The 23,447-nt window shown below is 48.1% G+C and overlaps 1 protein-coding gene across 1 annotated transcript in view; it reads left to right on the top strand.

Annotated features, from left to right (window-relative positions):
* The first annotated feature begins 15,832 nt into the window (after positions 1-15,832).
* Positions 15,833-23,447, top strand: part of Efr3b (EFR3 homolog B) — a 40,669-nt gene continuing 33,054 nt past the window's right edge. The window contains exons 1-2 of the mRNA XM_059248424.1: positions 15,833-15,953; positions 22,536-22,686. Of these exons, the coding sequence (XP_059104407.1) occupies positions 15,847-15,953; positions 22,536-22,686 (258 nt within the window). The 5' untranslated portion in view covers positions 15,833-15,846. The remainder of the gene's footprint in view (positions 15,954-22,535; positions 22,687-23,447) is intronic.

Genomic DNA, 23,447 nt, shown 5'->3' with positions numbered 1-23,447 from the left:
GGCTCTGCCTCCCAAGTGCTGGGATTAAAGGCGTGCGCCACCACCGCCCCGCCTATCCTAATTTAATAATTAGATACAGTTAATCATTTAGATATGAAATGTCCCTTTCAGAAGACTCAAAGGCTCCATCCCCAGCTGCTACTGCTCTTTTGAGAGGCTCTGGAAACTTCGGAGGTTGGATCTAGTTGGAGGACGTTCCTCATTGTCTCAGGCCCCGTTATGCCTGTTTCTCTCTTGCTTCTGGGTGCCATGAAGTGAGGAGCGCCTGCCGCATACTTCTGCCGCCATAACGTCTGCTTCATTAATGTCCAGACTCCACAGCGCCCAGGACTATGGACTGGCCCCTCTGAAGCCATGACCCCAAATAAATCATCCCTAGGCAGTTTTTGTCGTATTTTACCATGGCAGTGAGAAAGTCTAATGCCCTCCTTTTATCCCAAACACTACCCCACTGGCTATCTGAAACCATGATGGTGGCACTGAATCTTAAGTAGCCTGTGTCTTATTCCTATAATGCATGCTTTGGATAAGTGTAGTTTATAAACCAGGCACAGTGAGAAATGAATGCTAACAATAAAATAGAGCAATTTTAATCCCATCCCGTGTAAGCTGCCAGCATTGCTACCTTTCCACTTGGGGTCCATTATCAAGTAAAAAGGGTCAGTAGAGCGCACGCGCATGACGGTATTGCGGCAGTCGGTCTGACAACCAGGATGTCTGCTGTGTGATTATCTGGAGGGTAGCATATACAGTGTGGATACGCTGGGCAAAGAGGTCATTCACATTCTGGCCTGGGTGGGATGAGACCTCCCATGAGATTTCATTATGCTACTCAGAATAGCATGCAATCTAGAACTTAGGAGTTTTACTTGTTTCTGCACCTTTCCGTTCAGTATCTGTGCACCAAGGTGGACCCTGGGTAACAAACCTCAGAAAGAGAAACTGCAGACACCCAGGGTCCCTTGTGTATGGTTTTTTTTTTTTTTAATCAAACATCCCCACCCCTAGGAAATTTCCCCGGGTGTCCCCCTTGTCTTCAAAATGATGCCAGTGAAGTTTGCACTTAAATTATTTATGCAAACACATTTCAGCCATCTGGCCAAGTTTCACTGGGAATGCCTTTGTTGGCAGACATCACGGTGGAAAGCATGTCCTGTGCCTATGTTTAGTGGGAACCAGCAAAATAGATTACCGATGTGGGAAGCCTTTCTCCATTGTTTTCCCTGCAGATTACGTGGTAGTTTTCAGACTCTGGACCCAACTCACCTTGTGTCTCTTCCCTGTTTCCCAAACCTATGGGAGTATTAATATTGTCGTTCCGGGCTGTCGAGATGGCTCAGTGAGTAAAGGCACTTGCTGTGCAGGCTTGGTTGACGTCAGCCTGATCCCTGGGACTCACACGGTGGAAGGAGAGAACTGATGCCCACGGTTGTTCTGGCCTCCACGTGTGTGCCCCTGCTCCCACGCACAATAGACGTAAACAGAATGCATTGAAAACGTTGAAACCCGCTGGATTTTTCAAAATATATATTGTCATTCCTTCGTGGGTGGGATGGGTTCTAATCCTGCTCTCTCAGGACCAGGGTGGCTTCCCAAGCACCGTTGGAAATGGAGAGTCAACATTTTTGCCAGTAGCCCCAAGCTTTTGGCTTCTACCTCTCTATGCCATCAGCCAGGGTTTGGCCCTCTGGGCTTTCCATTGCGTTCCTCTAGCCCTCCATCCTGGCTCTGGCTCCTTCTAGTCACTCTAAACTCAAATCCAGCCAGCCAGGTTTCTCTTCTGAGAGCCCAGAAGTAACCACCACCACCATCACCACCCCCACCCCCACCCCCCAGCCCCCCACCCCCGTCACCAGTCATCGGGCCCAAGGCTGCCTTCCTCTCCCTCCTTAGCCCAACAAAGTGCCCCAGTCCTCAGGTCCTCTCCTGCTACAGTTGGGATCTGTCCTGCCCCCGAAGACACAATTCAGATGCTTGAGTCTTAACTTCTGCTTCTATCTTTGGCCTCTGGAAATCCATCCTCAGGGAATACTCTAGAAAAATGAGAACAACTGGTACAGGCATACATTCTTTCCAACGTTACTTTGTCATGCGGTTGCGTGAAGATGTAAACAAGATAAATGTCAAAGATTTGAAAAAGATGCAGTAATTCTTGTGGGTCTCACCGGAGTTTGAAACACCCATTCAGAATGCTACCTTGACAATGGGGGGAAACGCGTATGAAATGGGAAGAAGCCCGCATGTTTGGAAGCTAATTGTGGGAGTTACTTTGAGCATCTCCTGGAGACAAGGAAGCCAACAGAGGGCTTGAATGATGTAGCTGATGTCAGGTAGCTCTGTCCTGGTTTGGTGAATTCCAAGGCATGCTTTGCTATGTAGTATACCGTTCTTAGATTGTTGTTTTGTTTTTGTTTTAGGCAAGGTCTTGCAATGTAGCCTTGTCTGGCCTTGAACTCAGATCTGCTTGCCTCTACTTCCCAAGTGCTGGGATTAATGGAGTGTGCTTTTATTTATTGACTGTATAATGTTAGCCTGCGTGTATATGTGTGTACTATGTATGCGCCCGATGCCTTCGAAGGCCAGAAAAGAGTGTCTGATCCCCTGGAACTGGAGTTAGAGATGGTTGTAAACCACATGTGGATGCTGGGAATTGAACCAGGGTCTTCTGCAAGAGCAATTAGTACTCTTAACCTCTGAGCCATCTCTCCAACCTGTAGACTATTCTTATATATAGTGAAAACCATATATGTGTGTATATATATATATATATATATACACCCACACACACACATATATACACATATATATACACACCCACACATATACCATATATATACACACCATATATATATATATATATATATATATATATATATATATATATATATATATATATATATATAACTCTGTGTGTGTGTGTGTGTGTGTGTGTATGTGTATGTGTGTGTGTTCTTCCTCAGGACTTCGAGTCTGCAAGGATTCCCAAGCCAGCTTGGGTTCCTAGGCCACTTGCCCATGTGACCCTTTGCTCAGCAGCCTCTCTAGCCTGGGTGACCCCTTTTCCCTCTTCACAGCTAGTCCTGCCTCCTTCAAGATGGGGCCTGGCTTCTGCCTCCCCTGAGAGTCACCCAGCCAGAGAAGCACAAGCTCTCCGAGGAGCCTCTAACACAGGGGACTTTCCCAAAGATGCATCAGCACGCACCCACCACTGTTTTATTTCTGATTGGATCTTATAGTCACTGGGGGGAGAAAGGCACAAAGACCATCCTGTGTTTTGTTACTACTTGATATCTCCAAGTGACCCTTGTCACTGTGGAGACCCATGGTACTGTCAGTATATTGGCAAATCCTCTTCTCCCCACCCCCCACTAGTGGCCAACCTAGATTGTCACACAAAGGAGAAGGCAGGGGAAGATGTGATGTGATGTGGGGATGTGTTCTTGTGCCCCTAATGTGTAGATGAGGGTTCTATATCCAGTCTCCTTGGCAGCTCCCATCTCTACCAGCAGACCATCTCTACCTTTTTTTACATTAAACTTAAAAATTTTATTTGGGAATGTAGATTACTAGGTAGTTGCAAAGAAACACATAGAAAAGTCCCATGTACCCTTTCACCCAGCATCCTCCAGCGCTGACGTGATGTGTCACTATGGTTCAGTCTCAATACAAGAAACTTGACATTGGTCCCGTCCACAAAGCGGATTTCAGTTTCATCAGTTATAGATAACTTTATATCTTAAGATACTTTGAACGTTTATTTATTGTGTGTATGGGAGTCTCGGGAGGGATGTGCAAGCATGCTACAGATAGCAGTGGAAATCCGAGGACAACCTGTGGGAGCTGGTTCTCTCCTTCCACCGTGTGGGTTCTGGGCATCAAACTCAAGTTATCAGGCTTGGTGGCAAGTGCCTTTACCCACTGAGCCATTTCACCAGCTTTGTGGACAACTTTTGTTGTTGTTGTTTTGTTTTTGTGACGGGGTTTCTCTGTGTAACAGTCTTGGCTGTCCTGGAACTCTCAGAAACCTGCCTCTGCCTCCCCAGTGCTGGGATTAAAAGCATGTACCACCACCGCCTGGCTGTGGACAACTTTTTAAAAAACATTCCATCCCAGAATTTGTCTTTTTTCTACTTGAACACGCTTCCTCCACACCTGTGTGTCATCCCCTTCCTCACTTCAGATCTTTCTGTGCACAATGGCTCTGAAGTTTGAGAGCTATCCAATCCCTTTCCTTGCTCGTGGGATCTTGGGCCAATGAATTAACCCTTTTGGTTTTCTCATTTGAAGAGGAGGCATAACAACCTCATGGGACTTTTGGTTTTCTCATTTGAAGAGGAGGCATAACAACCTCATGGGACTTTTGGGTTTTAATGCAAAATGTTTTAGGTAGACACATAAAACAATACACACTCAGCTATGGCTCAGCAGTTAAGAGTGCATTTGCATACTTACTACTCCTGCAGAGGACCAGAGTTCAGTTCCCAGCACCTATGTCGGGCGGCTCCCAGTGACCTGTAACTCCAGCTCTGAAAGACCTGATGCCCTCTTCTGGCCTCTATGAACACCTGTACTCATGTACATCTGTATTTGTGTGAGGACACAGACACGAATGCACACACAGAATGAAAAGCAAGTGCACTCAGGAAGTGTGTTTTTCCTCTACCCTCTCCTACATTAACCGCTGCCTTTTTCTCACAATACAGTGGAATTCTTCTCTTAAGTAATGTTCAAAATTACTCTCCCCTGACACTTTTCCCATCCCAGCTCCAGTCTCCTCAGCAACCTGGTCTATGTGTGCATAACACTGAATGTGTATGAACCTGACTTTAATGTGTTTCATACTCCTTTCGAACATATTCGCATTTCTGCTTTTTACCTAGCAACGCTATGAGGTATTTGCAGTAGAGACCTCAAATCTTTCATTTCCACAAGTCAGCATATTGGAGAACAGCCTGGGTTTGCCACCATCTGGAACATAAGAATAATTTTACCAGCCTCAGAGACTGGGTAAAGATGAACTAAAAGAAAGCAGAGTGGGGCGGTGGTGGCGCACGCCTTTAATCCCAGCACTCGAGAAGCAGAGCCAGGTGGATCTCTGTGAGTTCGAGGCCAGCCTGGTCTATAGAGCGAGATCCAGGACAGACAGGCACCAAAACTACACAGAGAAACCCTGTCTCGAAAAACAAAGAAAAGAAAGAAAAGAAGGGAGGGAGGGAGGAAAGAAAGAAGAAAGAAAGAAAGAAAGAAAGAAAGAAAGAAAGAAAGAAAGAAAGAAAGAAAGAAAGAAGAAAGAAGGAAAACAGAGTGTCTAGCGTAGATGAGCTTGAAACACGCTGCCTGCTACTGTGGTTGCCCCTTCTGCTGTTTCCCCACAGGGCTTTGTCCTTGGGCATCTGAGAGCAGGAGTGTCATCTGGGTTAGGGTGGGCTTTCTTAGTGGCTGTTTGTGCTTCACTCTGTGCTGGCTAGTTTCATGTCAACTTGATACACGTTGAAGTCATCTGAGAGAAGGAAATGTCACTTAAGAAACACCTCCATAAGATCGGGCTGTGGGCAAGCCTATAAGACATTTTCTTAATTGCTGATTAGTGGGCGAGGGCCCAGCCCGTTGTGGGTGGGGCCATCCCTGAACTGGTGATCCTATAGGAAAGCAGACTGAGTAAGTCATGAAGAGCAAGCCGGTAAGCAGCATCCCTCCATGGCTTCTGCATCAGCTCCTGCCTCCAGGTTCCTGCCCTGACTTCCCTCAGTGATGAACAGTGATGTGGAAGTGTAAGCCAAATAAACCCTTTCCTCCCCAACTTGTTTTTGGGTCCTGGTGTTTCATCACAGCAACAGAACCCTAACTAAGACACAGGCCAAGCATAAAATATCGAGGGGCTGGAGAGGTGGCTCAGTGGCTCAGAGCACTTGTTGCTCTTTCAGAGGACCTGGGTTTGGTTCCCAGCACCCACATGGTAGCTCACAACCACCCTAGTTCCAGTTTCAAGGGATTCCATGCCCTCTTCGGAACTCCATGATACCAGACACTCTTGTGGTACACATACATACATGCAAGCAAAACACTCATTCTTATAGAATACATATAGCTTTACAAAGTAAATAAAAATAAAAATGAAGATAGGAAGCAGTGGTGGCCAGTCATTTTCTGCTATTTTATTCCCTTCTACCCTGACACCTTTCTCCTAAGTTAGGAAAGAAATTGTGCGTGTGTGTCTATTGTGTGTCTGTGTGTGCGTGTGTGTCTATTGTGTGTCTGTGTGTGCGTGGATCTCTGTGAGTTCAAGGCCAGCCTGCTCTACAGATCAAGTTCCAGGACAGCCAGGGGTACACACAGAGAAACCCTATCTTGAAAAACAAAAAACAACAAGAACAAAAATCTAAATCATAACAATCAGTTGTCGCAGTACCACGTGGTGGTGGTGGTGGTGGTGGTGATGATGATGGTGATAAAGATGATGAAGGCTGATAGCAATGGAGTGTTTATCTTGTAGCAGAAACTGTGCTAGGGGCTTCTCTGGTTTCGTAGCCCTGAGAAACAGACTTCCTCAGTCCCATTTCACAGATGCATAGGCCAAGGCACACAAAGGCTTAGATACCTTGCCTTGGTTTGTACAGCTATCAGAGCTGGAACTGGGGTTCAAAAACCATGCCATCAAGCCCCCCTGGACACGACTGAGATAAACGTTTCCTACTGTCTGTGGTCCCAAGAGTCAGACAATTGGAAGAGATTCTGTTTGGTTTTATTTGTTATCTGTTTGGAAAGTGGTGCTAAAACCCCCAGGGGAAGCCCACAGGTAGTAACGAATTGAAGTCCTGACATTAAATCAATCGGACACGTTTCTTTTAAAATTTCCATTCTCAATTAAGGTGGCAATCAGATTAACCGAGATTGGCTGGGAAAGCGGGGAGCATCTTGGAGGCTCTGGAGCGTGAAAGGTCAGCCTGCTACTGCCAGCTCCTGGCTCGGCTGCCTCCCTGGGGAGAATTCAGCTGCTGCAGAATTCTTCTTTCAGTGAGGTCTGTCTAGAAACCAGTTCCTGACTCCTTCCCCGAATTCATTTTCACCTGACCCTTCTCTTGTTCTTCTCCATCCATAATCTTCCCTGGGTGAAAGACTGGTGATGGCACCCCGCTGTTTTGCCTCCCAACCGTATACCTGTCCTGTCCTTATCACCAACCGAGCAGACCCAGGCTCTGCCTGTGTGGCTCCCTGGCTTTAATTACCCAGGGCAAATGGCTGCCTCACTCTGAGTAATGAGAAATCAGGAACAACAGGGAATGATTAAATAAATAAATCGGCATCTGGGCAAAAGACGGAATAATAAAAGCAGCCATTAAAGTTTGGAACAACAACAACAAAAATATCTAGTGAGAAGGTCACGGTATTCCTGGTACAAGAAGAAAGTACGCTTTGCCACCTTAATTGAGAAAGCAGTAGCCCATGGGACCCGAATTTCATGCATGTGTTTTAAAAATACGTGAAAACACAGAGACAAATCTAGAGCCAAAGCCCCACCTTGTCAATCATCATCTCTGAGTGATGTGATTACAGGGTTTTCATTCACTTTTACTTCTTTATGTGTTCCCGAGAGTGTGATATCTTTTTCAAGCAAGGGAAAAGGGGACCATGGCTAAGGGAAGTTGGTTCGTTTCTCTCCCAGAGGTAGCTTGAGTTTTCATTGCATGCTCTACCGCTAAGGATCCAACTTTGGCCTCACTAGGTGGTTTTCTGGATTCATCCAACTCAGAGATAACTTCAGTTTGCTGGACCCTTGGACTCACCAACTCTGTGGGGGCCTCATGTCCCCAGCTAAAGGATGGGACCCTTGGTGGCTGCATGTGTTTATATTGAACTTCCTTCTCCTGGCCACATGGCCCAGCCAGTGCCCCACAGCTGCGGGGCTTTAATCAACATTCACACAAGCTGGGTCCTCATGGGACGTACCACATGGGGGTGACGCGCCTTTCTCTCTGAACTTTGTCCCATTTCCTCCAATTCATCTGAAAGGGCTGTCTGTGCCGTTAGCCCTGGGTTTAGACTTTATTGTGAATTGCTGTGTGTGTGTGTGTGTGTGTGTGTGTGTGTGTGTGTGTGTGTGTGTGTTTAATTCCATTTGTTTCGGTAGGGATGACCAAGTCTAGCCCTTGTTTTTACAGGGAGATTATAGAAGAAAATAAATATGGACTATTTTGAACAAAAAAGGCTTTGTGTGTGTGTGTGTGTGTGTGTGTGTGTGTGTGTGTGTGTGTGTGAGAACGGGGATAATGAAGCTCATGTTTTTAAGACAGAAAATGAGAGCCAAGCGGAAAGGAAGGACTTCCCTGGGTCTCACGCCGATCAAAGGCAGGTGAAGTCCCCCTCCCGTCAGCCTTCCTCTGGGCCTGCTGTGCTCAGGATACTGTACAGAGGTCAAGGTTGCAGGACCCAAGGCCTGGGCAGTTTACAGTTTTTCTAGAGGAAGAAAAGATGAATCACTGAAATAACATTCTGAACGGCCGGGCTCTGCCTGTGTGCCTCAGTGCAAAGTACACACATGCGCAGACTCCAGCTGGTGGGGGGGGGGGGGGCGCGGGGCGGGGAGGGATGGCTGCTGGCAGAGGTGTGAGGGATGGAGGTGTCCAGGGAGGTCCAGGTCCTGAGTCAGGGTCACCCCCCAACCCTAGCTTGTACCCAGCATCCCTGTCACCTCATTTACTTACTGCATGTCCCATTCCCTGTTCCTGTTAGGACGTTCTGTCTGGCCTCTGAGCCTTGGGAGGCAGAGAATTAACAAAGCACCTATCATGGAGGACGGCTAAAGGACAGGGTGACCTCCACCTTGAGTGGGCTTCCCTGGGTGAATGCTACGTGCGAGGGTTGCGATGTTGATGCAGACATGGAAGCCCCGCTAACTCTTCCGCTGGGAAGCAAACTAAACCAGAGTCACCTTAAGGCTATGTCAGCAACGGATGAAAACAAGAAGACTGGCCAATGGCCGGATTGATAGGATAGCGTCAGGCGCCTAGGGGGTTTCTAATCAAGGGACAAAGAGCAATCCAGAATGAGCGTGGGGTGGGGGGGGGGGTGGCTGGGGATGCATCTTAGTTATAGTAATGAGGGAATTAGGGAGCCTCCTGGCAAAGAGACATGTGCTGTGAGATCTTGGGCAAGATAATCTCTCAGATCCTCCCTCTGTCTTACAGGATCATGCCAGGTTCTACGTGAAATACTTACGAAGCACTTGGCCCAAAGCCAGTGGTAAACCCTGGGGTTTGAAATATTACAGATGAGCCTGAGGGAGCCAGAGGCAGTGAGGTGAGGGGGCGAGGAATACAGAGGGGATCGGCTCTCCTGTGTCCTGGACCTGCAGGTCATATGGGCTGAGAAGACGTTACCCGAGGAGGCCTAGATTTTGAAAAGTTCGCCATGTTTAATATTGGGGATTTTTGTTCCCATCTCCTGCTTGTCCCAGGCAGTTCTGGCCAAAAGAACAGATTGGTCCAGAACCCAGGATGGGGGCAGGCGGAGCCCAGGAGAAAAGGCTGCCGTGGATAGGAGTTGGCAAGGCTGACAATGTTGGCCAGATGATGTTGCCAGCAGCCGGGGCTGTTTGCCATCAGATCCAGAACACCCAGAGTGGGGCCAGTGCCCTCACCATGGCTGCACACCAGTCCCTGAGGAGCATTTAAAGCCTGTGCCCATCCTCAGAGGGAAAGGGTCATCTGATGGGGTCACTGGGGCCACGCAGAGGCCAGAAGGTAGGGGGAAGGCCAGGGTATGTGGCATGGGCAGGTAGGAGACCCCTCTGATCTCCGGTTCCCCGTCTCCAGCATGCCCGCTTCAAAGACCCTGTTTTGTAGAAAGATGGGACCCCAGAGCCGTGAACTGTGAGCTGGAACTGGAGCGTCAGAGGTAGTGGCAGCCCTGTGGGATTCAAGGCCAAGATCCTTCCCAGAGCCTCCAAGGCCAAGGCAGGCATTTATGGAACTGTTGCCGAGTGTTTTAATGCGTCTTTGATGGCTTACAAGTTTAACCCCATTGGCTTTTCCTCAGTCACAGCCCTGGCTTTCATTCATGAAGTATGTACCTGCACCTCCTACCAACCTCCACCTGTGCTGGTCCTGGGCTAGAGCAGACACTGTCCCCACCCTTGACCAGCTTACCTGCAGGGGACATGATGTGGACACGGATGGAGGGAGTCATTTGGGGAACATGCTATGAAAATGGATGAACTGGTGCAGGAAATATAAAGGGAACGGAGTCGAGGGAAGCTCCCCCAGTTAGGTTGTGTGAAACCCCCTTGAGAAATGAGCGAAGCTCCCCTTCCCCCCAAAAAATAAGGGGAAGAACATTCTGTAAGGGAGAATCTTCAATGCAAATGTCATTGTGAAGAGTTCTTGCATCTGGGTTGAGGAGTCCTAGGGGAAAAGGAGGAGAGGGGATCAGGACAGTCTGACCATGCTTGATTTTCAAGTTGTTGGCTGCCAGTGAAACCTTGTAACCGGACAGTCTCTTAAACTCTGTTCATCGCTTGATTTTCAAGTGTCCAGAGATACTATATATATAAAACAGGAAGTTGGTCAGGCCACCTTCCCTTCACTTTCCTTAAAATAGGTAAAAAAGATTAGGCGGGTGAGGTCTTGGTGACAAGAACATCCTTTAGACAGTCGCCTTTGGTGCATGGAAATTGCATCTGCCAGGCATCTCCAGAGAGTGAGCGATGACCCTGGTGGAGAACAGTTCCCTCCTGGAAATAAAATGGGTGAGGATTAAAAGGGACAGTATAGGCACGTGGCCGCGAGCTGATCTCCACCGCCTCAGTGTGCGAACATTAAGAATCAGTGCTCTCAGGAGCGAGATTAAAGAAACAATAGACAAGCCTATTGAATTCTCGTACCAATGAACTGTTCTCAGTTGTATCTTAATGCTTTCTTGGCAGGATTGTGTCTCCTTTAAATTCACCTGCTCTGAGGCAGGCAGAAAACTCAGGGAGAGGCTTGTGGGTTTCCCAGCACCCCCCTTAACTGCTTTGGGTCCCAGAGGCCAGGCCTGAGCCCAGCACCACCCCCCACTCCCCACCCCAACCTCCCATCCCCGCTCTTCCCCTTACCTCCAGGTTGCCCAGGAAATACAGAGGCTATACAGCACCTACTGCCCTGTGACTGAGATTCCAGAAAAACTCACTCTAGCTATATGACCGTGACTGGTCAGTTTCTAAAAGGACGCAGATAAGATGCCGATACAATCCCAGCCCTGAGCTGAGTCGACTCTTCTGTTGGGATGCGCCAAGCTACACAGCTTTATATTTACCACTCGGTGAACTGTGTGGTGAATAGCTGACCAAATCATTGTTTTGTTTCCGAGTGTTCCCTCCCTCCTAAACCAGGTTCTTCATTTCACATCCCTACCTTATTTTAAACCATGTAAAGGTTTAAGAACAAACAAAACTCCAGCGCCCAACAGAACAGAATGGGTCTCAGACACCTGTGAGCCGGTTTTTCCCCGTATAAACACCCCGACACCCAAATGTCTAGAAGGTTCTACAGTTAGGGATTATTTCCTTCGCCTTCCAGGCTTTAAAACAAAACAAACAAAACCGAACCGAAAACATGTGCCTTCTAGAAGACTGCTTCTCAGACGCCAGCAGCTCGTGAATTGGTTAATTAGATGATCTCAGGGAATGGGAATTTAGTTTTCGGGGGCCGTTCATGAGATCCATCGGAGACCAGCGTCAAGTCACCCGAAGGCTGCGGTGTCTGGGTTTGGAGGACCCTAGGAAAGAGGCAGAGAAATAAGGAGGATGAAGGTGACATGCTTTATGGAAAACTGGTAGAGATGACAGGCCACCCACCCCCAGCAGTTGTTTCTGCTAAACCTCCCCCCCTCCCCATCTCCGGCAGCTTGATGGTGCTTCAGGGCATTACAGTGCAGCTTCGGTGGTCCTGCACAGGCAGATGACCCCCAGGACTTCAGCCCTAGCCTTTCCGGGTGTGGCCCATTCTAGAGGCCTCTCACAGACACCTGTTTCCTCCCATTCTGTGAGACGCTACTGTACTCTGGGTTTCTTGCTTGTGTATCTGAACCCTACATTCTTACCTTATCCTCTCGCCTCTAGGAGGTACTCATGTCTTGCTGGACTCTGACCTCACTTGTCCTGTCTTGATGTGTCACTAGTCTTGGGTGGCCCACCCACACAGCTCCCTGATTAGACATCCCTGTACCATCCTGCATATGACATCAGGGTGGGTCTTTATTGTCGCTGTTACTCAGATGACGCTCAAAGATCCCTGTTAGCTTGGGCACAGCGGTCCTCGGTCTGGCCCTGCCTGGTCTTTGTGTCTCCTCTTCTAGGATGTTAAGAAAGATGCAGTGTCTCTCACGGCCCCCCTAACTGGGAACTATTACCATAGATCTGGAAGGAATTGTGGATTTGGGTTAAATTATTCAAGGTCATGCAGTAAGTAACCAGAAGAACTGGGGTTTCAACCCAGGCATCTCTGTCTGACTCTCGAGCCTAAATTACTTTTAGCCACCATGCTCTGCCGCTTTGCAGACTCCAAGAGATGCCAATGAGCCTCAGTATTGCCTAACCATGGGTGGAAATGCAGCTTCTCGGGGCCCGCCCCAAGCTCATGTGCACTCTCCTGCTCCCAACCCCATTTGTATTTCCCTTTTGCACATGTGCTCTGAATTTTCCTAGCTTGGTAACTATGTAACCCACCCAGCCCTGGTACAATGGTTACCTGCTTGGTCTCTGAAGCTGGATTTGGGGAGACTAAATCCCGGTTGGCCACTGTACAGCTCTAGACGGGTCATTTAACCTCTTCATGTCTCAGTTTCCTTATTTGTAAAGCAGGGATAAATAAACACACACACACCCATGGAGTTATTCTAAAGATTTAATAAGTTGCCATGTGTCCTACCTGGGCACCTGGAGAAAGTGTCCAAAAAGTTGGGCCAGACAGATGACAGTGTAGCCTATAGCCTTAAACCATGGTCTTTGAGACCCCGAGAGGGAATGTGTCCCCTTGGGAGATGTCCTATCGTAAATAATCCTGGGTGCCAATGGGACATGGCCCTAAATGCTTTTGCCCAGGAAGGAGCAAGGAGGAGAAACCAAGACAAACCCAGGAAGTGTCTGGTGACCAGAAGAGCCTGGGGTAGCGGTGACTGAGGGCTGCCTTGTGAGACAGGGGTGAGGCTCACAGAGGGTAGTTCCCTGCTACCCCTCCCCTGGCTACCTTGCACTTCCTCAAGTTCACATCCATTCCCACATACCCAAATCATGAACTCTGAAGCCCAAACCATGGCTGTCTCCTCCTCCTGGCTGGATGCCACCCAGACTTCCCAGCCAGAGCTCCCTCACAGCGTCTTCCACTGGCCCATGCAGAGCTCTTTGTGTGGTGAAGGAATTCCCACTAAAGCAATTCATTCTTTTCTCGGTCACCCCTCATCTTCCCAGTGAACATTTGCATTTCAAGTAGAAGGCATGAGCAAACACAACTCATTTATAATTGGCGGGTGGAGGGGGCATTTTTTCGGGGTGGACTTTCCCAAGCCCTGACAGGCTCCAGTATGATACAGATACCCCTCCACTTTCTACCCACCCCCAACTCTCTTGGCACAAAGGCTCTGGGATGCAGCAGAGGACAGTCTTGCCTGGGAGAAGGCTAAAGAGAACAGTTTCTAGATGCTTCCATTTGATACATTAAGTTATTTTACCAGTTGGTTTTATTGGTGATTTCCGGACACCACTGGTTTCTCAGGCTCAGAGATCCTGAACAGGGTCATTTGGGGCTTCTCGGTGGAATAAATTTTAACTTGGTGAAACCCTGCTGCATTGTTCTTGGTTTTTCTGTTTGGCCAGGGGACCAGGGAAGGGCTGGCATGGAGAACTAGCCCAGCTCTTCTACACAATTTCAAATACCACAGACAAGAGCCTTAGAAATTCACTGTCTGTTAATAGTTAATGATCCTGTCCATTCATCATCGTGTCGTGACCATTCAGCAGAGGGAGTGGACAGGAAAGGACACTGGAGGAGACTGAGGCTCAGGAAATAGGGAGCTGGGAGCCAGTGAGGGCAGGAGGAGCAGTCACCCCCCTCCCCATGTGGCCTTCATCCTCCCAGGACATTCTAGAGTCATGGGCTGCAGGGGTAGGTTTTACAGTCTGATCCCAGAAATTCATGGTGTGTGTGTGTGTGTGTGTGTGTGTGTGTGTGTGTGTGAAAGGTAGGGTGGTGGCATGGCAGCACCTGGCTTTCACATGAGCTCCCACCCATGAGGTCTTATCCTCCAAGTGTTCTTCTGAGGTCTGGTTTCCTCCTCTGAACACCCCACTCTGCCCAATCCCTAAACCAAAGACACAAACAAAAGACCAATGTCTTCGCATGTGGGAATCAGTGGGAGACCTCCACCCTGGGAAAAACAAGGCCCTTGGCCCATCAGTCCTGGTTTCTTTCCTCATAGGTCCTGGATCCCTGGTCTCTGCAGCCCCATGAGAAGGCTTCATTCCTAGTTTTGTGGTTTTTTGTTTTTTTGTTTTCGCCCATTCCAGGTGTGTGCGGCTGCTGCGGAGCCCTTAGACCCAGGTACAAGAGGCTGGTGGACAACATCTTCCCTGAAGATCCTGAGGTGGGTCATATTAAGGGCTACATGGCCTGATGACTAGGGAAGGCCTTTGGGCAATGCCTCTTCCCGGCCCTCAGCCTGAGAATGGCGAGCGGCTCTGTCCCATGGAGGATGAGGACGTTTGACTCTTTTGAAGGCTGGGTGTGCAGAAGGGCTGTTAGGAATGTGTTGGGCTGTGGCTGTACGGTTGACACATCTTTCTCACCCTGTCTCAGTTGCTCACTCTCCTGATGGAAATGTTTTCCCGTCACTTAGGGAAGACGTGCCCCTGTCTAGCATTTGGCTCGGGAGCCCGTGTCTCTCCCCAGCTCCCTCTGGCATCTGTCAGGTGTCTGGCTGTGCATTGCACAGGAGGCCTGGCTGCTTGGCTTCCAAGCTGTCACTCTGTGTGTCACTCTGTGTTATGCATTGTGGTCTGAGGATGTCAGGATTTGATGCATTGGCCGTGATATTTGAGAATTACCGGCCTCTCCTGCATGGGCAGCTGGAGGATCCTGTTTCTATTATCCTCTGGAGAATTCCCTAGGAGCTGAGGAATTGCCTCCTTTGTGTCTTAGTGGTGACTATCCACACACCTTAATTCTGAGTTACCTTTAATGATGCCTTGTCCTTTATCCACACCAGTGTGTGTCTCTACACCCACATGTATATACATTAATGCATATACACACAGGCACACAGACCTACCTCTGTCCATATTTGTATGTATGGGGTGTATGCCTGTGTGCAAATGTGTGCAGGTACGCTTGTCTGTGCATGCATGTATGAGGCCAGAGACTGACATCAAGTTCCTTTATCACACTCCACCATGTGTTTTGAGACAAGTCTCTCACTGAACCTAGAGCTTGCTGTTGTGGTTAAACTGGGGACAGTGAGCCTCAGGGAGCCCCTGTTTCCACGCCCACCCAGCTCTTAGGAAGTGTTTAGGTTACAGGCACAAGAGCTGCTGTGTGCAGCTTTTACAGGTTCTGGGGAACTTGAACTCAGACCCTTGTCCTCACACAGCAAGCATCATGCTGTTATGGTATCTTCCCAGCCCCATGCTTGGAGGACAGAAATGCTGTTTTCATCCTTTCAATGTTCCTGATGCCCGGCCCCTGTATAATAGACACCCTGTAAACGTCAGCTCAGTTGAATTGGTATTTGCTCCAGACTTGAGCCTTCCCGCCGTACGGGGGGCCATGGTGACCTTAAGCTGCCTGTCTTCTGCAGGATGGTTTGGTGAAAACCAACATGGAGAAGCTGACCTTCTATGCCCTCTCGGCTCCAGAAAAGCTGGATCGCATTGGTGCCTACCTCTCAGAGAGGCTCATCCGAGACGTGGGGCGCCATCGCTATGGGTAAGTCAAGGGAGGGATTTTCAGAAATTGCGTTACGTTTTTAGGGTAAGATAGTGTAATAACATTTCAAGAAAAAAAAAAGTATGGGGTGAGCTATTGGATAGACTCAGGAAGACAAGACCAGGACCAAGGAGGGTGGGTTTACATGCTCCTCCTGAGGCAGGTGAACTTGGATGATTCTGAGGACATTCAGGAAGGGAACATGCTAGCTCCGCAGGAGTAGCCATTTGGCATCAGCGAGTCCTCGTGAGGCCACGTAGAGCTTACATGATCAGTCTGACTCTCAGGGTGCTTCTTCTCACCAACCTGGCTCCCCTTGCTGTCTGAGGCAGTGAGGTGGAGCCAGCCATGTTCTGAGAAGGCAAGGTTGGGGTGGTTTGTCCACTAAAAAGCACACTTTAGAGAAAGGGCTGGGATGGATGTGGCTTAGTGTCTGGCATGTCCTAGGAGCCTTGGCTTCAATCTCTAGTGGAGCACCTCTGTGATCCTAGCACCCGGGAGGTGGAGGCAGGAAGAGCCAAAGTTCTAGGTCATCCCCAGCATCAGAGCAAGGCTAGCTTAGGAAATGTGAGCTGCCGTCTCAAAACAAGACAAAAGTACACTTCAGTGAGACATTTATCATCTTCATCTTCTGAGAGGAAAGGACTATGTGTGTTTCCAAGAGAGAAGAAATCTTAAAATGATCAGTACATTTAGCTATTTAAATCTTGATGTCGATTTTATTTATTTATTTGTTTGTTGGTTTTTGGTTTTTTGAGACAGAGTTTCTCTGTGTAGCCCTGGCTGTTCTGGAACTTGCTTTGTAAACGAGGCTGGCCTCAAACTTACAGAGATCCACCTGCCTCTGCAGGGATCAAAGGCGTGTGCCACCACCACTCGGCCAAAACCATCAGATTTTTAAAACTGAACATCAAAGATAAATATTAACAACAAATAAGATGAAGGATGCAAGGTTGCACACTAGTGACATCATAGGGAAAAGATTATAAAGGGTCCAATCGGAGAGCCAGCGTCGCCTAGATAAGTCAGAATACAGTCCATGCCCAAACTCCTGGACCGTCCCATCACATTAATATACTTTTTTCTAAAAGTAAATATTCCAGTACTAATCAGGAAATGGCAAAAAAAAAGGAGGCATTTTCACACTTTTCTGGAAAGAGAACAAATCGGTTAAAATTTTCTAGGTCATGAAATATGTGTCTAGATCTTCAAAACTATAGCCCGTTTCCGCCCGTGGCTTCCCAAGGAAACCATCTCAATACCTCTACCTTATACACGGAGATGGTTTTTGCAGTGTTTTCTGTCTGTCTCAAAAAACCCAAACCAAACCAACGGAGTCTCAGGTTGTCCAGGCTGCCTTCGAACTAGCTATGCAGCTGAGGATGACCTGGACCTCTGGATCCTCTTGCTTCCTTCTCATAAGTACCGGAGCACAGATGTGGGACACCATGCCCAGACCGTAGTGCTTTTTATAACAATGAAAAGCTGGACATGGCCTAAGCGTCTGGCAAGAGAGAACTCCAGTAAGTTATGGTTTGTATCATATGATAAGATAATAGAAATGGAGTTTATAAAGATCCCTATCTAATGATATTAAAAATAGGAAACCTTAGACTCTAATGGCCATGTACTAAGTATTTAAAGTGTATATATATACATATATCAACAAATCTCAGTGGCTAAGAAGTGAAGTCCAAATGCCGACGTATTCAGAGCATTCATCTGTGAGTGACGCAGTTGGAAGACTTTGTTTGTCTCATTGTGTTTTCCATTCCCTACACATTGACTGTTGGGCATGTGCTACTTCCACAACAGAAGAGTGGACCTCAGTGTGCATTGTGCTTGCTCCTGCCCTGCAGCCATGATCACATAATTCATAGGCCAAAAGGCTACCCAAGTTCGAGGCCAGCCTGGGGCTACCAAGTGAATTCCAGGAAAGGCGCAAAACTACACAGAGAAACCCTGTCTCGGGGAAAAAAAAAAAAAAAGAATCAAGTCCAGAGCCAGGTGGTGGTGGTGCATGCCTTTAATCCCAGTACTCAGGAGGCAGAGGCAGGCAGATCTCTATTAGTTTGAGGCCAGCCTGGTCTACAGAGTGAGTTCCAGGACAGCCAGGACTACATAGTGAGACCCTGTCTTGAAAAAAAACCAAAACAAAAACAAAAACAAAAAAAATCACCTCCAGGGTCCTCAACTTCTAGTGTGTCTTCTACCGCCCAGCCATGCCCACCACACCTATTATATAACCAATACCAGACAGACTGGCTGAACAGTCCTCAGGTTGAGAAACCAAGGATCATCAGGAAATGCTGGGGTTAGGGAGGAGGCTGGGCATCAAACCGAGGCTTTGTGTATACTAAGGATGTGCTCTCCCCCCAGCTCTGGCAAATCTTAAACCAGGCTATCTCTGATGTGAAGACAAAAACACGAACTAATACGTTTCCAAGACCATGCTCTATATAATAAAATTAGGCTGCCACTCAATCAGAGGAGGAGCATGAACGCCTTGTGCATACGGGTTACATAACTCATTGCCTTGACGGACCGTAGATAGAGCACATTTCAAGCAAGGAAAAATGGCTTTAGCCTAGACTGAACCAGACGCTACCATGCCAGCGGTAGCATTAAACATTTAATACCGATTCTGCCCGAGCTCTCTGCAGTGATGTTTCTGGTGATTAAAAATGTCCATAGCTGACAGAGCCTCTTCGAATCCTGCCTCTGCTCCTGGAATGACGATTCAAAATTGGCATCATCCTGTTAAAAATAGCCCCTCTCAGCGTCTAGGTATTTAAAGCCTGAAGGAGGACTTTGATCATAAACATTTGGAGAAATGCCTGTTAGGATCCTCTTTTTCTCTTTGCCCTTCTGCGGCTCCCTGCCCAACACCCTGGCCTCTTCCTTGTCCTGGGTGGGGGCCTTGGAAGAACAGCATTTTCACATCAGTGACAGGATCTGTGTCTTCCTAGCATGATAGGGGCGGCTAATTTTTTTTTTTTCTTGGTTTTTGGAGACAGGGTTTCTCTGTGTAGTTTTGGTGCCTGTCCTGGATCTCGCTCTGTAGACCAGGCTGGCCTTGAATTCACAGGGACTCGCCTCGCTCTACCTCCCGAGTGCTGGGATTAAAGGTGTGTGTCACCGCCGCGGCTAGGGGTGGCTATTTATGGTTTGGTTCTATGGATATGAACCTTGAACCACCTTCTCATGACCACGGCCTTTCTCCACTGTCACTCTGTCACTGCCGTCCGGGGTGCCGATTCCTGACTGTCTGGCCCCAGAAGGATGTCAGCTGTGAGCAGGGAGAAGATGGGCGAACTTCAAGGTGTTGGTATAAAGGGTGGTGATAGGCAAAGGAGCCAAACCCCAGCGTTTCTTACGCTTCCCTCCTTCCTTTCATTCTCTTTCCAGATCAGCCCAGCGTCCCTAGACACAGGGGCACAAGGGAAGGGATGACTGTGCTGAGTGAGACAGGTCCACAGGGGGCACCAAGCGTGGACCGCAGTGTGCGGGATATCTTCTTATTAGACAGTATCTGGGGTCCCCAGTGTCTGCAGATCTGCCCCAGCCCAGGGCTCAGCACCCAGGATGGAGACAAGGAGGTTGAGGAGCCTGGCCCAAGATGACCCAACATTGTTTCTAGCGGGATCTGAAGCTGGTTTGGAGTGGTTTGACCCTTCAGAAGAGTGTGCTGCAGACTCTGCTAGATGGGGAGGGTCAGCTCGCTCTTCCTTAGCTGAGACCAAAACTGTCTCCCGGTTCTCGGGCTTTTAAAAAACTCAGAAAGTTGAATTCAGGAATGGGCTGAGAATAGACAGAATACACAGAATGCCTGGAGTAAGAGGCCCTTTATCCAGGGACTCCAGGTCCATCTTTCCTCTCCATCTGGGTGGGGCTCCCAGCCTACTCATTCCACACTTCTTGCGCTGCAGACCTTTCTCTGGTTTTTCTGGCTTCTTCTGACCTGGAACAAGGTGTCCAGGCAGAACCAGCCTACCCAGGAACTCCACGGAGGCACCAGGCATTCTGGATATTTTCCTCTGTGGCTGTCATTCACTTTCTGTGTTGGTACCTGAGCTTGACTTCGTCTGGTTGTAACCTACCCAGCATCCTCCTCTGCTGCCCGAGATTCCCAGTCTATTCCTGGTCACTTGTGTCCTGTCCTCTTCGTCTTCCGTGTGGGAAGCCCACAAGGCATATCTGGGGCTGATGTTTGCTTCGGCAGCAGCCTATACCTTCCCCCATGGCCCAGCTCCATCCTAGTCTGCTCTGCCCCAAGTACCCACAGAAGCCAGTTTGGACTCTCAGACCTGTTATTACTTTGGACCCCTTGAACTCGGATCTCTGTGATGGTAACCTCATCATGGGAATCCTGTTGATGAACAGTACCCCAGAAAGTCCCATGCTCTGTTCTAAGAGAGTAAGTCTGACAGGCAGGGCACATGGGGGAAGGTAGTGTGATAAAATGGGATGAACACTGAGATCATCAGTTGTAGTCGGGGTGGGGGGTGGGATGTCCAAATTCAAGTTCATAATTAAAACCGTGCCATTCTTGGCATTGGGATCAGAAATGGAGCATCGAGGGTTGGCATGTTTAGGGAACTAAGCCCTATGTTCTTTACATTTCTATGTCAATTCTACTATGATAATCACTTTCGGTCAATAGCCAAGTTTTTTTCTAATAAAGAATAGGTTTTCTTTTCTTTTTTCCTTTTTTCTCTTATCAGGGCAATCTAGATGCCACCTCCATCCCCAAAAAAACAATAATGCTTGAGAACTTGAGAGGCCTTCTGGAATCTTCTCTTGCCACCCACCCCACCCCCTTCCTTTATTTATTTCGTTTAAACTCTATTAAAGGTGAGATGTCAGTAGAAAAACGCTGGCATGACCCATAAAAAAGGGGGAAATTTCTCTTTGCCTACCATTATTTTCTAACTGTGCTTGGTGACTTGGCCATGCCCAGGTGTCCCTACAAGGAAGCCTCCCCACCCCCCTCACCCCCCCACCCCCCACCCCCCCACCCCGCCCCCCGCCCCGTGCCTGTCCTCTCTGGCATGTCCCTTCTGGCAGGGATCCCAGCCAGTTTTCTTTTCCAGCTTGGGTGACTTGAACTCTCTGAAATGCCAGGCCTGCAGGAGGTGTCTTAGCTGTGACTGACTATGCCCATCTGGGGAGGTCAAGGTCATGGAGGGTGAGGCATGCCTATCCTGGGTAGGAGGAATGCCAAGCCAGGGCTCCCACTCACCAAATGAGTTCTAAGAGGCAATGCTGCCTTTGTGTTCCAAAGCCACCACCGAGTGCTGGGCCTGTAGCTCAGTGCTAGCGTGCTTAACAAGTGTGTGCAAAGCCCTGGGTTCCACCCTAGCCCCTCAAGAAAAAGGACTGTATAGATAAACGGATGACATGATCCATTTTTTAGTATACCCAGAGATGACTATTTCATAATCTTTAATAATTGAATTTAGTAATATTCAAGGATTTAATATCTGGCTCAAGCTCATAGAGATTAAAGAAATAAATTTTATAAAAGTGGAAAAGATTTCAAAGTATAGAGCCTTCTTTTTTTTTTTAAATGACTATTTTGTACAGAAGTTAGTGCATGGATGTTTTTAGTAGTTGGTGTCCGATGGCTGTTTTTAAAAACAGATTTAGAGTCTGGAGACATGGCTCAGTAGGTAAGAGCACTGGATGCTCTTCCAGAGGACCCAGGTTTGAGCTCCAGCACCCACAGGGCTGCTCACAACCATTTGTAATTGCAGTTCCAGGGGGTCCAATGCCCTCTTCTAGCCTCCAAAGGCACCGCGCACAGACATGCATGCGGGCAAAACATTCATATGCATAAAATAAATAAACCTTTAAAAATAAAAAAATTTTAAAGGCAGGTTTAGGGCTGGGTGGTGGTGGCACACACCTTTAATCCCAGCACTTGGGAGGCAGAGCCAGGCGGATCTCTGTGAATTCGAGGCCAGCCTGGGCTACAGAGTATGTTCCATGACAGGCGCAAAGCTACACAGAGAAACCCCTGTCTCGAAAAACAAAAAAACAAAAACCAAAACCCAAAAAACACAGGTTTAGAAAACACCATGGATTCTGTGACTTTGTGTGGATGTGCCAAGTTGGTTTGGGGCTTAGGCAGTTTACTACAAATTTTCTGTGGTTGGATGGCGGCCACAAGAAGTACAGTTAGGGCCTGGAGGAAGCCAGGTGATTCCTCCTAGGCATTTGTTTTATTGACTCAGAACTTTTTTTTTTTTTAAGACCAAAAATATCAAGAGTTTATAAATATCCTCCTCGGGTTCAAAGATGCATTTGATCTGGATTGATGAGGAGGAACTGGTCTTTGGGCTCATTCTTAGTTATACATGTAGCACGTGAACTTGACCAGGGAGCCTTAACATTTTTAAGCACCCTTGCAGCTCGGTCTCACCCTGATTCTCAGTTCCGGGCTGGAGCGAGCACTTGTTAGAAGCACGGCACAGACACCGGCAGCCCACAGAGGCATCTCCTCCCCCAGATACGGCCCTCGCCCGGTGGGATAGTAGGCGAGAGCGAGACCGAGTGAAGCCACCTTGCCTCTGTCCTCAGGTACGTGTGTATCGCCATGGAGGCGCTGGACCAGCTGCTCATGGCCTGCCACTGCCAGAGCATCAACCTCTTCGTGGAAAGCTTCCTTAAGATGGTGGCCAAGCTGCTGGAGTCGGAGAAACCCAACCTGCAAATCCTGGGCACCAACTCGGTAAGGGGTGGGGCTGGGGACGGATTAGATGACCTCTGGGTCAGTTTGTTCCATCATCACTCGATTTCTGATTCTACACAAGTGGTTCTCAACCTTCCTAACGCTGCGACCCTTTAATACAGGTCCTCATGTTGTGGTGACCCCCAACCGTAAAGTTATTTCATTGCTACTTCATAGCTATAATTTTGCTGCTGTTATGAAACGTAATGTAAATATCTGATATGCAGGATATCTGATATGCGACCCCCAAAGGGGTCTCACCCACAGGTTGAGAACTGCTACCCTATGCACAGTATACGTCTTGTCTTAGTGTCTCTCTTTGTGTGAGCAAAGAGGCATTGTGTTTTAATTTCAGTGAATATACTACTTGCATAAGCATATGATAAAATAGTCCTTAAAAATAAAATTTGCTGGAGCTGGAGAAGTGGCCCAGTAGTTAAGAGCACACAGCGCTCTTACAGAGAACCTGAGTTTAATTCTCAACACCCATCTTGGGCTGCTCACAACCATCTGTAACTCCAGACATCTCTGGATTCCTCAGGCATCTGCACGCATGTGCACAGACCCACACATATGTGCACGTAATTAAATACGATATAATGAATCTCAAAAATAAAATATAATTCGTGGGCTGGGTAGGATGGCACACATCTTTACATCCCAGCACTGGGGAGGCAAAGGCAGATGGATCTCTGTGAGTTCGAGGCCAGGGAAGGCTACATAACAAAACCCACATCTCATAATAAATAAGATCCTGCTCC

The sequence above is a fragment of the Peromyscus eremicus genome, chromosome 22 (genome assembly GCF_949786415.1).
Source record: "Peromyscus eremicus chromosome 22, PerEre_H2_v1, whole genome shotgun sequence".
NCBI classification, from domain to species: domain Eukaryota; kingdom Metazoa; phylum Chordata; class Mammalia; order Rodentia; family Cricetidae; genus Peromyscus; species Peromyscus eremicus.
This window is presented reverse-complemented; position numbering and strand designations above follow the sequence as displayed.